The 13,914-nt window shown below is 40.9% G+C and overlaps 1 protein-coding gene across 6 annotated transcripts in view; it reads right to left on the reverse strand.

The window, feature by feature from the left end:
- COL19A1 (collagen type XIX alpha 1 chain) overlaps nucleotides 1–13,914 on the reverse strand; it is a 190,163-nt gene that overhangs the window by 173,413 nt on the left and 2,836 nt on the right. For 4 of the 6 annotated variants that reach the window (XM_082218263.1, XM_082218259.1, XM_082218261.1 and 1 more), the window contains exon 2: nucleotides 5,906–6,029. In XM_082218263.1, coding sequence (XP_082074389.1) covers nucleotides 5,906–5,993 — 88 coding nt within the window. In that variant the 5' untranslated portion in view covers nucleotides 5,994–6,029. Of the gene's footprint in view, nucleotides 1–5,905; nucleotides 6,030–6,900; nucleotides 6,922–13,580; nucleotides 13,707–13,914 lie in introns of those variants that run through there. The other 2 variants (XM_082218260.1, XM_082218262.1) reach the window with 2 other exon arrangements.

The raw sequence follows: 13,914 nt of genomic DNA on the forward strand, positions 1-13,914 counted from the left end.
TCCCAGTACCATGGAGAGGACTAGATCAGGTGACCAGGGCTACAACATAGCTGCTTAGTGCATCCCACCAGTAACCATGTGAGGGTTGTGCCATCCACGTGGTTGTGCCTCTAGCCACATGGTTGTTATTATAGCCCTAATAATTATTATACCTCAATGAATATTAAACAACAACAATGAAATGGAGGAGTTACCATAAGCTTGAGGCTACAGAATATGGCCTTTCAGTTCCGTTGCAGAATCTGACCTTTATTTGAAAGTCTCTGATGAACTGGGCTTAGAAAGCAACAAAAGTGTGGACCACACACTGTATGTTCCACAACACTTAAGCAATAAGAGCTTTGGTCTATTGCAAGACCCTGGCACGTTAACATTAAATTATACACACTTCACTGAGCAATTTTCAGAGGAAGAATTTTTTTTTGGGGGGGGGGGGTATTTTTTGTTATTGAATCATCACTGCCTTTTTCAACTTATTTTTTATTCTGCATCCCATACATGACTACAGCCAACATTTTTTAAAAATAACATGGTAGAATGCAAGGAGTTCTTAAAAGCTGGTAAGTGCTCCTTTTTTAGTTGTGTTTTAAATATACATAACTCTGAGCTACAACAGTCAAGAGGCCATGAGGGGGGGAAATACTGGGTCCTAGAAAAGACTGTCATTCATGTATCCCTCCCTCACTTCATTTGCTCCAGTTCTACACTCACCACACAAATATATAATGCAGGGATCACTAAACTGTGTGTCTCTTCTCCATAGAGAAAATAGCTGGATGCACAATCTATATCCTGGAATCTGTAAGTGCCAAAAGATAGAGAAGATATGCCCCATTTGCAGCTGGAGGGCTCATTGTCTTTGCCTTTTAAGACCAGGAGAGGAGGGGGGAGAACAGCTATCTTAAGACCTCTGTTGGAAAGAGCAATATGGCTGCATTGTCTCTGCTATGCATCCTGACTAACACAAGAACAGTCACACTGTGTGCCTCTACCTGCCGCCACAGACCGTTGCGTTGCACCATTGTGCCAACCAGTGTGGGCAGGAGAAAGCACATATTAAATGTTGGCATTCGATTAAGTTTAGCCTTCCAAGCAAAATATTTAGAACTACCATATCATAGGCTGCACTTTACATCTATGCAAGGCTGTCCTGAATCGTCTGCCGCTAGGCCATAAATAGAGTGTGAGCTGTAAGAACTGAAAGTCCTGGGAACATTAACTTTTACATGACACACAATGTGAGGAGTTCAACTTGTGTACAGTCAGTGTCTGAGTACACTACTGAGTAATTCTAAATGTAAATGCCCAAACGTACATGAATAGTCCCAGTGAAGTAACTAGAGGAATTATTCATTGTGCTGCTTTAAGAATAAAAATGAATTCGAATTATTAGAAGGAAATTACCTCAGTACAGTTGTGGGAGTTGTGAGATTTCACATGCAACTGAATGCCATACAATAAGATTTCAGTTACACAATATTTTTAAATAAAAGAGAGAAGAATTTTCACTCTAAGTGTTACACTTGTCAGGTTTTAGGGGAAACAAAGCATGTGAGGATGACGTTCATTTTACCATTGGGGAGAATAGATTGAAAGGACAGGTTCTTGTACATTTGAGAGTTTTGCAGAAGAGAGAATGTTGTCCTGTCCAGCTTGTCATGCAGGGATGATAAACAGCATTTGCCGACATTCCTTCTTCCACAGAACTAAAGGAGCTTTGCCCTAATTGCAAGTGATTTCTTTTCTCTTTCTCTTTCCTATACATTTTCTCTGTTAATCAGTCTTTCTGCTTTTCCTCTTTTAAAAAATCGCCCTAAACAACAATGGCAACAAGAGAACGGTAGAACTGCTACTGGGTTCCAACAAACCAATTAAAAACTGCAAAACTGGAGAACATTTTTGCAAACTCAAGTGGTGTTTGAATAAAAATTCACATGTCTAAAATTCTGACCAGAAGCTAATATATTGCTAATATGCTCTTTGTCAGAAATCTAGGATTCCATAGGGAAGTTACTGAGACCTTCTGAATCTCTATAGTTAGAATTGGAACACAATCATGGCCTCCCCTAAAGAATTCTGAGAACTGAGAACTTCTAAGAGTGCAGAGAGTTATTAGGAAACCCTTCATTACCATTCACAGCATGCTTAACAAACTACAGCTCCAAGGAAGTGGTATAAGGGTGCTTCAAAGGTATGGTGTGGATGTGACCCTGAATTAGTCCCTACCATTCGCAGCAACGAGCCAGCTAAGCATAGTCATCATGACTAACAGCACATGCCCATGGAAGTTTGCTCCAAAGTAAGCCCCACTATGTTCAATGGTACTTACTTCCAGGTAAGGATGCAAAAGACATCAGCACATACCACTGAAATCAACGGATTTAAGTAAGTTGCACCTACTATCTTCCATTGATTTCAATGGGAAGTACCACCTGATATTATTTATGCTTACTCGGTAATACAGCTCACTTAGTTCAGTGGGATGTATTTGGACATAAATGTGCACAGGATTGCAGCCTTAGTCCGTCAAGACTAAGGGCTCGCCCACACTTCTGTTTGCCCTATGATTTCTAGGCAAAGGTCTGAGAAGTCTTTCATTTGTGCTGCCCCAGAAAAACCCACTGTTTTATCACTGAATGAGAACATACATCAATCGGGTTTTCTGTGGATTGATGCGGCCAAAAGAAAAACCCCTTGGAAGTGTAGATGGCACCCATCTGTAGGAAGATTAGGATTGTAGTAGAATGATGCCCATAATAGGAATTTCGAACACATTTCGAACAGCAATAATCACTAAGGATTTTTTTTTAAACGGACTTGTGTACAATTAAAATGTATAAATTAGCACTTAAAACTCTTTATGGCCCTGCCAACAGAGAAATCCTATGAATCCAGTGAAAACATAAATGTTCCTAAACAACCTTAATCCCTGAAAAGTCAACGAATAAAACAATTACAAGAAATAACTCATTTTTAGTCTAACACATGGCTGTTGACAGCTCCGTGAGCTTCAGTATTGTAACCCAATCCTCTCTTTTAGATTTGTTAGATTTTATTTTTAGAAGTAATCACTTCCCTCCAGTAAATGGCTTTTATACCAGCAGTTCTGCACCAGTGAAAACTGAAGGGGAACATTGCTATGAACCAAAAAGCTATCGGCATATGCCCAGGCAGGCTGCTGCAAGCGTAACCAGCATAATCTGCCGCTCTGCAACATCTCTTCTTCTCCCCCAACCCCATCCCCAGCCTTGCCATTTCCTTAATTAATACAATATTAGCTAATTAAATGAAGTCATTCCCCAGGCTCATTCAGGATACTAAGCAGAAAGCAAACCTTACTTCTTCCTTCATAACAGCCCACACATGTAATCTCTCTCTTTTCTTTAGCGTGAGTAATTGCCTTCATATTTCAGTATATGCCACTTTAAAAATCAAGGTTAATTGGGAGCTTTCTGTGAAGTTCCAAGTGTTCTGAGAATCATTTCAATGCAATTAGACCATTGTGTGCGATGTGTAAGAGTCTCAATCCAAAACAGCCATGGATCCAAGGAGAAGCAAACTCAGCACTATAGGATCATCTAAGATTCTAAGGAACGAGGAGGCAGCAGGGAAGGGACAGAGACATAAGGGGATCCTAAGAAAGCAGACTCAAAAGGAAATCCAAAGGTGTAAAGAGTTCACTTTTCACTGAATAGTGGTGCAAAAAGAAACTTCAGTAGAATGAGGTGCTTAGAGATTTAGCTCTCCTTTGATATGCCTACTTCAGCAGTTTCTCTTGGCATAAATAACTTTGACTCTTTTCATTATTTTATGCTGAACCAGAAACATTTTGCCTCTCAAACCTCCATCCTCTGCATTTTGGCTCAAAAACTTGTAGATACTTTAAGGCCTATGTTACGGTGGACAGCAGAAATGGGGAAGGTGCAGGGTCTCAATATTGTTTTTAGATATTTTTGTTTATAGTGAAGGGTCACTATTCAGCATCAGTGGTGGACTGCTAACGTTCTCTGGTGAATTTTGTCATTCTTCATTTCTGATAGTCATTTCTGATAGTGCTGATCACCTGAGACCCTGAAAAACAAATAGTCTGTGCATTCAACCATCCAATTAAGGATATATTGCATCCAGAACTTTGTAACTTCACACCTGAAAAGGGCAAGGGAAGGATATGGTAGGTTCACTGGGTAGTTTGCTTTCCATTTCTCTCAGGAGCTGAGATCAGCGAGTCTTGAGGAGGTTTTGCTGCCTTAAGAGTTTAGGAAAGAGACTGTAATGCAAGGTTTGCTTATCCACAGTTCTTGCTACCCTTCAGCACATTTGTAATCACTTAGCACTTATTGCTGGTATTTCAAGATGCTTGGAGGTTTCGCTTAACACTGGACTCCTTCTGGTCTAAGAAAAATAATTCTTAAAAATATCTTATATTAAATTTTAGCATTTAGATGGGATAGCTCATACCTTCCACCTTTTTGTATGGGTTATATGAACAACGTTGCAAACTGAAAATCAATCCCATTTCTTTTTTCTATTCAAAAAGTGTTGTTATTTTGTCCACGTGTAAATCAGTAAGATTCTCTCCTACAACATTTGATGTAGATGTCTTAGGACTCAGCTACGCTTTTGTTCATCCCGTGATTTAAAGTCATGGGTCAATCCGCAGAAAAGCGGATTGATGCTTGTTCTCATTCAGCAGTAAACAACAGGTTTTCCTGGAGAAAGCAGCAGAACCAAAGAAAAAAGAAAAAAAGTCCCATCGGACCTGTAACTTGAAATCATGGGGCAAGTGTGGATGTGCCCTCTCTGGGGTCATTCTGAATCATCCCACCTGGTGTTGCAGACTGAGCACCAGTGAACTATCAAAATACAAATGCAGTCTATGTCCAGTCCTCAGAAACTGCCAGGTCAACATTTGATGAAATACAACTAAACCAGCTGTTTCTGCAATTACAAAAACTGATTTAATCCTCAGAAGATGACAACTATCTTGATGATTTTAAGAGGCAGATGGTCCAAAAGTTTTGTGAGGGCCAAGGTGAGCAGCAGCAGAGAGATGTATAAGTGGAAGGGCAGCAGGTTTATATGTGTTTTTTGCAAGGAAAAAAATCAAACAGATGGAAGGAAAAAATAGCAAAGCAGCAGAAGTTACAAAGTACTGTGAAAAGTGTTTCTTCTTCACCTTATATAACTTTTCCTAGGAACGTTTTTTTTGTGTCATAGCACATACAAATTATTAGACAAGCAGTGATCCAGAGAAAGGCTAGTGAGGTTCCTAAGCACATTTGCTTCTTTGAAGAACAGGCCCATTCATGTCCTTACATTCACTGATTTAAATTGCCAATCTCATGCACAATTGCATGGAAGAAAATTCCATTAAAAGCAATATGACATTCCCATCTAAGTATCGTCAGGATCATGGTGCAGGACATATAGAACCAAGCAAACCAAACTGCACTCATGACTGTGCTCTGTTTCAAAGCCCAGGGCTGGGTTCTTTTTCAATATGTAACTTAAGAAAATGAGGAAGTATCAGTAGCAGCACAACATAACTGTAAACGATTGCAAGCTCATTCCAAATGTAGACTCCTGTGAGTGGACAGGAAATGGAAATATTGCTGTTAGATACCTTGGGGTGGAAACATCTTTTAATAGAGAAGTTTAATTAAATACTTTCCAGATTAGCTTCCAAAGCTCCATTAACCCTCCATGCATTTCGTTGTACATGCACTTTCCATGTGGTGGTTGTATTATGCAGAGAGTACAACTTTCTACATAGCTGTACCTGCCCTCGAAAAGCCTTCTGTGCCTCTGTACTTTGCAAACGACTGGACTATTCTCTCAAAAGCAACAATATCACCCTGACAAAGTTTCTGTGCCTAATTAGAAAGGAAGAGGAATAAAGAAATACCTGTTTTATCAGTGACTGCTATAGAATGAGAGACTGGAAGAAGGATGGCCAACCCAAGCCAAATTATGCAAGATCCAATTGCCTTCATCTCCTCTTGAACACATGTGAACAAATGACCATAAATCTGAAATGAAAACATTCATGATTAAAAACACTCTTATGATTCCACTGCGATCAAGCAGGTTGCCTTGTGGATGTCCAGCCTAGACATATCCAGATTTAGACACCAGTGCTCAAATTACAAGGGGCCAAAGAAGACTTGACCTTGCTTACCTGCTGTGACAGGTACTGTTTTAAGGTTATGTGGAGCATGATTTGGCTAAAATGTGGGAGAAGTTGGGACTTACAAATTTCATTTAAAGCCCCTCTACTTCTTCCACTGAAAATTGTTAGGCATGCCTGAGTTCATTGAAATCAATGGACTCAGGTTCAGTTTGTTTATTTTATTATTAGTAATTATATGCTGCCTTTCGAGGCAAAACCCTCACAAGGCAGCCTACAAGAAATATAATTAGTTGCGTAAAAGAATAGGATAATTTAGTTTCATGTACATAGCAGAAGTTCTCAGCTGGAGCTATATCTAGACAGGATGGAGGGGTGATGAAATGCTGCTCCATCTTCCTCTGTGGGTCTCAGGAATTTGCACATGATTTCACCCTTACACTTTTGTTTCATGGGTTAAGGGACTAGTACTTGAGAAGCTTCCCCCTGTATTTAAAATTAATCATATTTTTTGTGAAGTCTAAAATAAAATCACATCAACGAAGCAATCTTCCTCTCTATACTTATCAAACCCTTTAACTACATTGCTGCCATTTAATATAAAACCTACATAATTATGAATCAGCTAAATATTCCCTTTTTAGATACATATGCATACTGGTACACACGTACATACACACAAACAAATGTAGCAACATACACATGAGTTATAAGGGGAAAAGAGGCGTATAGACTGTTGAGCCATTAATGTAGTACTATACATACGTACTCACCTGGGGGTAAATCTCATTGACTAAGTTCAGTGGGTCTTACTTCTGAATTGAGATGTGTTGTAACATAATTGGTTGGATGATTCCCTGCTACCAGCTAATTACGGTCCAAATCTAAAAATGGAAACCAGCTGTTTGTGTACTTTCTATGAGCACCCCTGATGACCAATAGCGATTTTTTAACACACATCCATGACTGTATAATAAATCCTTAGTTCATTATTCTGCCTGGGAAATATAGACAATTTCTAGTTGTTGAGAAGCCCATGTTGAGTATAACTGCTGCTCTGAGGACCCAGTTCTGGTCCTCTCATTAGGCAGGGTGAAGCGGTCACCTCAAGCAGCTGATTTGGGGGTCATAAAATGATAGCAAGTTGTTAGTTACTTAATTTATTATTATTCTATCTGCAGAGGCAGAGATGGGGTAGCTGTAGCACTTTCTGCCACAGTTGCAAAAATAACTTGACTGGTCTTGGGTACCAAGGTTGGGAAGGAGTGACTTTTGCTGCTCTGCCTCAGGCAGCCAGATGTCTGGGGCCAGCCCTAGAGCCATAGGTTGTACCTCTTTCTATTGCGGCCTTTGAATAATTTCTGTTTCATGGGCATTTTATTTTTGCCATTTGGGAGCAGAAAATAATTTTACATTGTGCTGACCAATGACTGCTAGAAATGTTTTAAAATTTGATATGTATTGACTGCATGTTATTTATGTAGGCTCTCTGTAACTTTGCTTACTGAAATAGCCTGTGATTGATGGTAACACAACTAAGGTGAACTTCATTTTCAATTTTCCATCCGTGAACTATACTTCCTCTCACTTCTGCAAAAATCACAAGCAGTTGTGAAGAGAGAGAAGAGTCATCAGTCAAGTACAATGTGTATCATTTATTAGTGTGAAAAAAGCACGCGTGCATATACAAAGGGTGTTTGCAGGCTAATTTTAGACTTATAAGAAGACAATGAAGAGTACTTCTCAGCTACTTTTTTAGATTGTTGAGTAATAGGTATTCAGCTATGCTAAGGTCGAATATATTGGTCAAAAGACCACCAAATTATCATGTGTTAGTAATAGCTGATTAGCATTTTTATTTTTGATTATTTTTAGCCTATGGTACTTAAAATTAAACTACATGCACTCACTATGAGCAGGATGAGTGGAGCAGTCACAATCTTATACTGATGTATCATTCCTATATCTAGATTTCTTTTCCTTTTTTCTTTTTCTTTTTCAGCAGCTTTCATGTCTCAGAAAATATGTAAATGAGGGGGAAAGGGCAGTTCCATTTTGGACTGCATAAAAGAAGAATGTATACAACAAAATATTTTTGTCATCTATACACAATCAATCATTTCTTCTAAATCACTTAGAATGAAAAGAGAATTCAAACTTTAACAGAACATAGTAAAATGCAAAAAAAAAAAAATATTAAAAAAAATCCAAATAAGGATGATTATTTATTTACTGTATATGAAAAAGTGTCCGGGTCAAACTATGCAATAAGTGTAGTATTTTTTTCCACATGAATGTGAAGCATGGAAGACCCCGTCCAGATAAAGACAATAGAATGGGGGAAGAATATACACAGACCTAACCCTTTGCCTCCCCACTATGATACCTATTCCGATCCAGGGTTATGGTGGTACACCAACAATTTGCATGGGGGGGGGGGAGGGGCGGACTTCAACTTTCAACTTTAACCTATGGGAATTGCTGACAAGGGTCCCCCAATCTAGGTCAGGATCACAGTGGGGTAGGAGGGTCAAAACCCCATTGCCCTTGTGCTAGAATCCCAATCTAGATCAGGGCCCCTACACTGGCAATCTGTCTTTTTCTTTAAACTGCATTTATTAGTGAAAGAGTTAATGCAGAGGTTTTTACCCTTTTTGAGTCTACGGCTCCCATAACCAACTACGTTCTTTCTGCGGCACGCCCTGTGGAGCTCAGGAGCCCAGTTATGTCACCTCTTGCCTACAGAGCTGGCAGCATCTCGCCCTTTTTCAAACACCTTCCCTTGTGGAGCGTTCCCTCAAACTCCTCTCCCCTTTCCTTGGGAGTCCTCCGGACAGCTGCCGCTGCCATCCTTGATCTCTGAGCTGTCCCCCCACCCCAAAGAGAGGTGCCTCCCAGAGGCACCATTCGCCTGCGGAGCTTATAGCCAGGGCTGCTACAATAAACAAGAGGACATCAGAGCAGGGAGGGAAGGAAAGAAGGACAGAGGCCAGTGTTGCCCATGGCACCCCTGACCATCCTTCAACCACGGCACACTGGTTGAAAGCCACTGAGTTAATGTATTGTTAGGAGTACGTGGGGAGGGCACAGATCCCCCTAAATTCCTCGATCTAGTAAATGTTAGAATTTATCACTGCTTAAGAGGGTTAAGCTTTAAATTGCTGCACTCAGCTATCCTTGTCCCGTAAACTGCCTGGCAGAGAAGCTACCAAGAGGAACCATCCATAGGTTATCGATGGCCGCGTCATTGCCCTAATAATAGACACAGAGAGAAGCCATCAGCAAGTCTAAGACTATTAGCCCGGCGCTGCACTCTGGCTGGTTAGCAGAAGACAGGGCCAGAGGGGACTTCCAGTTTGCAGTGGGCAATGATGAAAGCTGAAGGCCAATAGATATGGCCTTGTGGAGTCTCGCACTGCTCAGAGATTGGGTGGCATGCAGCAGTATCTTCCCATATGGCCCTCAGTGGGGTAATATAGGCTGCTCCTACTTCAGATCCATTGGTACCATCTATATGTGGTGTTCACGTTAATGTTGCCTTTATAAGGCCAACAGCAAGAAGAGGCTGTGGTTGATTCTTTATTTTGGAAGTCAGACTCACTAAAAAACAAAAAAGAAGGTAGTTGAGAGATGGCAAAATCGTGCTTGAATGTCATTTGGATAAATGGATTCTAGGAGCATATGCCTAAATTCTATTGCCTTTCTCAAGGAGTTGGAAATCATTTTTCACACATGACACTCAACACAACTTTCAGACTCTTGCACACTATTTAAGTGCATTTTTCAACTGAATGTATGTTTTAGCCAAAAATATTACATGGGAATCATAGATGCATAAAATACAAAAACCAGTTTAAGATTCTGCAAACAGTTTAAGCCTTATTCCATTTCTTGGTTTTTCTTTTCTGGTTACATGCAGGAAATAAATCTGTCTGTATTTGTATGATTTGATGGAATGTCATTAGAAGATCCTGTGGGAAGCCTCTATAGCTGACTCAGAAGTTGGGTTTTGGATTTATGTTTTCTTTCAGTTTGGTTGACATATTGCTTCTTTGAGAAAATAAATAAATAAAAATATCATTTTTAAAAGGTGGCTTTATTGGAATTCTAAGGACCAAAATGACACATTATAGAAAGTGAGCACTCTTTGTTCTCCCAACTTTTTTTACCTGAAAGGTGGGGCCTGCCAATTTAGACAGAACAGCAGGGAAGGGAAACAAGGGTGTCTGGGTCTTTAACCTTTCATTCCAGCCCTATTTTCCTGATCAAAAGCTCACTTTGTATATTCCCCGGAAGGGGAAACAAACAGTACAGGAACAAACAATTTTTAAAAATCCCTTCATCTGTGCAGCCTTGTTGCTGCATTTCAGTAAAAAACAAACAAAACAAAAACCAAAAAAGTGCAGGGAAATAAATTATATTCTCCAGGCATAATGTGTAGTATGACCCTAAGAGGCAATGAATCTCAAGTTCTGAAAACCTTTCTGGCAATCTGCAGATCTTAGGCTACGTACACATTAATGGCTTAAAATACAGTTAGGTGTACTGCAAGTCACATTTGCAAATCACATTTGCACATTGCTATCCACTAGAGAGAGCAGGGATGTCTTTACCTGATGCACCTTACCTGTTCAGTTTCCCCCCAACCCCCCCAAAGCCATATTCATGAAGCTGTCATCTGTGCATACACGGCCATCTGAGTTGTCTCACCTCAGCTTAACTGCAGAGAGAACATGCGTTTCTATTTTCAAAACATGTGGAAGCTCGTTTGAGGAAAAATGCATCTGTTCAGCAGCAGTACTTTTCAAAGAACTACATGATAGACATGGGTTGTGGCTAATGTCATGTGTACTTGATGTCAAACGCCATTGGTGCACACACACTGGAGCAAACAAACAGTAATGGGTACACAGCCTTAGCTTTCTGTACTAGTTTGCATCATATCTATAGATAGAAATGTTTTTAGTTGCACAAGCCAGGTACGTATAAACATTTTAAATAAATGATGTATTTGTGTGTGTATATATTTTAAAAATAAGTGTCATGCACATTAAAAATTGGAATCGTCCAACCTTTCCCACAGTATCTTACATTGTAGGTCCTCGGTGTTTTTGTTTGTATGTTTCATTTCAACCTATCCTTGCCCCCACTATGATTCCTGCAAGCTTGAATTTAAGGCATTATTGAGGGTTATAGCCAATGCGAGTCTTACTCATAGTAGGTCCATTAATATCAGTGGCCCTAAGTTAGACATCCCAATTAATTTCAATGAGTACAAGTAGGACTATTGGATACAACATAGGCACAGCAATCCAAGCTACAGGAAGCCAGGGTAATTCATACCGGGGTAAACTACCCTTAAGAGGGATGCGGGTGGTGCTGTGGTCTAAATCACAGAGCCTAGGATTTGCCAATCAGAAGGTCGGTGGTTTGAATCCCCCAACGGGGTGAGCTCCCGTTGCTCGATCCCTGCTCCTGTCAACCTAGCAGTTCAAAAGCACACAGTACAAGTAGATAAATAGGTACTGCTCCAACGGGAAGGTAAACTGTGTTTCTGTGCGCTGCTCTGGTTCACCAGCAGTGGCTTATTCATGCTGGCCACATGATCTGGAAGCTGTACGCCGGCTCCCTCAGTCAGTAAAGCGAGATGAGTGCTGCAACCCTAGAGTCGTCCACGACTGAACCTAACGGTCAGGGATCCCTTTATCTAAACCACCCTTATTTAAAACTCTATTGGGAAGCAAAGATATTGCCAGCTGAGGCAGCCCAAGCTTAGCAGCGGTAAAACAAGCTTTTAAAATAGAGTTTGACTTAGACCGTTCTTTTTGCCAGTGTGATGTCCGCCAGGTTGCTAGTCACATGAGTGAACTGAAAGGAGTTTTGAATAGGGGTAAGTTTCCCCCTATCCCATCCCTGCTATACCCCTTTGAGGGACTTACCCTCATTTGGACATGCTGGTGTATCTATGGTTGAGCCGGGATGAAGACCCTCCACATGCGCAGGCAGAGACCTTCTTATTCCAAACTCCTGGCTCATTCCTGGTGATCTTGGGATTTGTTTTGTTCTCCAAGGGCTTGCTGATATTGACTGGGTGTGCTAAACCCAATGGCAACCCTGACTTTCATGTGACTATCCATTACGAGGGGCCTGCAAGCATTCCTTGCATAACTGAGCAGAAGAAACTGGGAAGGACATCTGTGTGGCTCCATCTTTATTCACACAAGTTATTGTACTTGATAAGGACAACAAAAGCAGTCACATCACTTGTCTGGAAAACCCACTTGCAGATACTGATTGTTTTTATTGACCCAAGGCAGTGCCGCTCCTTTTTCTAATGCATTTCAATTGCTATTTCTTGCAAGCTGCTTTGGCCAGGCTTGCTTAAATTATCATCTGCCCACCTTCAGGAAGAAGTGTGCATGCAGAACTCACAGGGCATTAGTCCACTGCCATTCTGAAGCTTACTTTCTAAAAGAAAGTGTACTAGAGGCCACACCTAACCAATAGTTTCAAAATGCATCCTTATAATTCCTGCCACCTAATCTGCGTGGGAGGTACCTTCGTGATTGCTCACACATGAGATATTGTTTAGCATGGCTGTCAACCTTTTTCAAGCTAGGTTCCTTTGTTTTCAATAACTGTGTTAAGAAAAAATCAGTAGGTAAAGCTTGCATTACAGCATCTTCATGCCAGAGCGATGGAAGAACCTCACTGGTTGAATTTCTGGTTCCGTGTCACACAGCTGTTAAAAGTAGATGATTTATGGAATGAACTTGCATTCCTGTTTACTTTCACCCCTTAATTCCAGAGCTGAATCCTACCACTAGAAACAGATTTCAATGGCTATTTTCTTGCTGGCTGCATTCATTCTTAGCTGGGAAGTATTAGGCATAGAGATTCCTGCTGATTTCTTACCTTCCTTTCCCGTGCAGTAAAACGCTCAAGCCAGTGTCTATGCACTGCCCATTCCCACCGCCCTTCCGTCTTCCAAAATTGGATTGGAAAAAAATGCTCTATAGCCCAGCTTCTCTCTCTGCCCAAGCTTGGAACTCGCTTCAGAACAGGCCGAGCCACGGCGGGCAGGTGGGCTTCTTCACGTACTTGAGCACCTACCCAGAGTTTCCTGGCAGGTAAGGGCAAATAAACATTGAGTATCGTAAACTAGGAGGTATTAGCCAACCTTAAAAGCTGGACCACTTTAGACCGCTTGCGCATTTCCTTCATGTAACAGATCCATTACCTGAGATTTCTAAAGCACACTGGAGAATACTTGAGCCTTTCTTTCATACATACACGCCTGAGAAGGGACCACCAAGCACATATAATGGACCTTTACCTGTGCTTCCTCTCAACCTCACTCCAAAGCAATTTTAGGTGCTTAGCCCACACACACATATGTGAAAGAGCGACTCCTCTCAGAAAACCCTTGCCTGGAGAAGAAAATATCAATTACCTTTAGAGAGGAGGATGTCACGTACGACCTACTTCCTTGCCTGCGTGTGCAAGAAAAGCTCACCTAGCCCTAGTCTACATATGCAGCAGACAAGTAGTAATGAGGGCAAGAAAGAGTGAATGGAATGTATCACTTCAACCTGTGGGAATTTGGAAGGGGGGGATCCCATTTTTAAATATTGTTCTGTGTTTAACCTGCTCCCTCTGGGGGGGGGGAAACAACTTTAGCAAGGAGACAGCCAGCAACTCTGGGAACAGACTAGCCTGGTGTAGTATATACTTAATTGGAGGTGATTTTTACATGAGGAAGCAGCTAAAGATTGCAACGCTCCCCT

The sequence above is a fragment of the Podarcis vaucheri genome (assembly GCF_965113315.1).
Source record: "Podarcis vaucheri genome assembly, chromosome: 3".
NCBI classification, from domain to species: Eukaryota; Metazoa; Chordata; class Lepidosauria; order Squamata; family Lacertidae; genus Podarcis; species Podarcis vaucheri.